General features: G+C 63.5%; 1 protein-coding gene across 1 annotated transcript in view; it reads left to right on the forward strand.

Moving 5' to 3' along the window:
• LOC106899324 (leucine-rich repeat LGI family member 3-like) overlaps positions 1-2,595 on the forward strand; it is a 25,211-nt gene that overhangs the window by 1,612 nt on the left and 21,004 nt on the right. The window contains exons 2-7 of the mRNA XM_014961110.1: positions 4-75; positions 185-256; positions 384-455; positions 572-741; positions 832-996; positions 1,103-2,566. Of these exons, the coding sequence (XP_014816596.1) occupies positions 4-75; positions 185-256; positions 384-455; positions 572-741; positions 832-996; positions 1,103-1,920 (1,369 nt within the window). The 3' untranslated portion in view covers positions 1,921-2,566. The remainder of the gene's footprint in view (positions 1-3; positions 76-184; positions 257-383; positions 456-571; positions 742-831; positions 997-1,102; positions 2,567-2,595) is intronic.

Here is a 2,595-nt window from a genome sequence, read left to right on the forward strand (position 1 = left end):
CAGCCTCCTCAACTCCAACAAGTTCACGTTGATCGGGGACAACGCCTTCGCCGGCCTCTCGCACCTCCAGTACCTGTGCGTGGGATGGGGGACAGGGATGTGTGGGGGGGGAAAAAGCTTGGGGAGGGGGTGTGTGGGGGCTGTGACCCACAGGGGACAGTGCCACCATCTCCTCCCACCCCAGGTTCATCGAGAACAACGACATCCAAGCGCTCTCCAAGGCCACTTTCCGTGGGCTCAAGTCCCTGACCCACCTGTGAGTACCTGGAGGATGAGGGGGGTCCCTGGGGACATGGAGGATGGTCCTCACACCCTCAGGGTGGCCAGGGCTGTGTCACCTCCCCTGTCCCCCCACCACCACCACCCTCCCACTCCCCATTCAGGTCCTTGGCCAACAATAACCTGCAGACGTTGCCTCGGGGTCTCTTCAAGCCGCTGGACATCTTGAGTGACCTGTAAGACCATCCCAGCTCTGGGGACAACCAGGGAGAGGGTGATACCCCTGGTTTTGGGGGGTTTGGGTGCTGGGTGTTGTGTCATGGAGGATGTGACGGGGTGCCATCCTCGGCAGGGACCTTCGGGGCAACACGCTGGCCTGCGACTGCAAGATCAAGTGGCTGGTGGAGTGGCTGGGGAGCACCAACACCACCGTCCCCGCCGTCTTCTGCAGTAGCCCCGGGCAATTTGAGGGCCAACGGATCCGGGACCTGGCACTGGGTGACTTCCAGTGCATCACCACGGGTAAGGGGACCCCGGCCACCCATCACCCGCCCCCCAACACACCCAGTTGGGTGGCCGGACCCTTCTTCACCACCGCTTCTCCCCCACCAGATTTCGTGGTCCACCAGGTCCTGCCCTTCCAGTCGGTGTCGGCCGAGCCCTTCACCTACGCCAGCGACCTCTACGTTGCCCTGGCACAGCCCAGTGCCAGCAGTTGTGCCATCCTCAAGTGGGACTACGTGGAGCGCAAGCTGCGTGACTTCGACCGCATCCCTGGTAAGGCATCCTAGGGTTGGGACCACCACCACCACCCCCATATCCATTTTTGGGGGGGGATTGGAGGAGGAAACAACCCCAAGGTGACGTGGTCCTGCCCGGGCAGCTCACTCGGCCGTGCACTGCAAGCCCATCGTGGCCCAGGACCAGCTGTACGTGGTGGTGGCCCAACTCTTTGGTGGCTCCTACATCTACCGCTGGGACACCGCCGTGGACAAGTTCATCAAGATCCAGGACATCGACAGCCAGAAGACCCGCAAGCCCAACGACATCGAAGCCTTCCAGATCGAAGGCGACTGGTACTTCGTCATCGCCGACAGCTCCAAGGCGGGTTCCACCAGCCTCTACCGCCTCAACCAGAACGGTTTCTACTCCCACCAAGCCCTCCACGCCTGGCACCGCGACACCGACGTGGAGTACGTGGAGAACGAGGGCAAACCCCGGCTGATCATCTCCAGCAGCTCCCAAGCCCCCGTCATCTACCAGTGGAACCGGGCGCAGAAGCAATTCGTCCCTCAGGGGGAGGTGGGGGAGATGCTGGACGTGCAGATGGTGAAGCACTTCAAGGTGAAGAGGGACCAGTTCCTCTGCCTCAGCCGCTACATCGGCGACTCCAAGGTGGTGAGGTGGGAAGGGCAGCGCTTCGTGGAGCTCCAGACGCTGCCGTCCCGCGGCTCCATGGTGATGCAGCCCTTCTTGGTGGAGCAACGGCAGTACCTGGCCCTGGGCAGTGACTTCTCCTTCACCCACGTCTACCTGTGGGAAGAGGAGAAGCAGAAATTCGTCAAGTTCCAGGAGCTCTCGGTTCAGGCCCCCCGGGCTTTCCGCTACGTGCCGGCGTCTGACGTCCAGCTCCTCTTGGCTCCCAGCTTCAAGGCCAACACGTTGGTCTACCGGCACGTGGTGGTGGACCTCAGCCTCTAGGCGAGGATGGAGAGCCCAGGTTGCCCGTGGGGGTCAACAGCTCTTGCCTTTCCCCCCAGTCCCCAACCCTGAGAGCCTGAGGACACGCATGCGCCCACCACCCCCTTCCTCCTGCCTGCAGCCCTGCCCTGTGGTCCCAGCCCGGTGCCACCACCACCCCCTCTTCTTCTCCCCATCTTCACCCACCCCAGGGCAGCACCCAGCCCCACGGCTTGCTGGGGGAAGCCACCAGCTTCAGTTTCCCCCCTCCTCCCGGGTCCTCCCAGTTTTGCAGCCCCCACAGCCTCCCCATCCAGCATCCCGTGGGATGCGGGCAGGAGGGTGGGATGCCCTTGACCATGCAGAGCGATGTCCTTGGGTACCAGCTCTGTGGCACTGGGGGGGCTGGCAGGGCTGGGGGGGGGACAGGCAATGGGCTGGAGGCTTGTGGCAGGGAGGGCTGGGGGCACAGGAGAGGGATGTGCATGGGCAGGGCTGGATGGGGTGCTCCTGGGACCCTGGGGTGCTCCCGGGATGATGGGATGCTCCAAGGTGGGTGGGATGCTCTGAGGAGGGTGTGGATGGGATGCCCTGAGGAGGATGGGATGCTCGAGGCCAGCAGGATGCTCCAAGGAGGATGTGGATGGGATGCCCTGAGGAGGATGGGGTGCCCAAAGTGGGTGGGATGCTCCAAGG

This window comes from Calidris pugnax, unplaced genomic scaffold (genome assembly GCF_001431845.1).
Source record: "Calidris pugnax isolate Ruff unplaced genomic scaffold, ASM143184v1 scaffold620, whole genome shotgun sequence".
Classification (NCBI taxonomy): domain Eukaryota; kingdom Metazoa; phylum Chordata; class Aves; order Charadriiformes; family Scolopacidae; genus Calidris; species Calidris pugnax.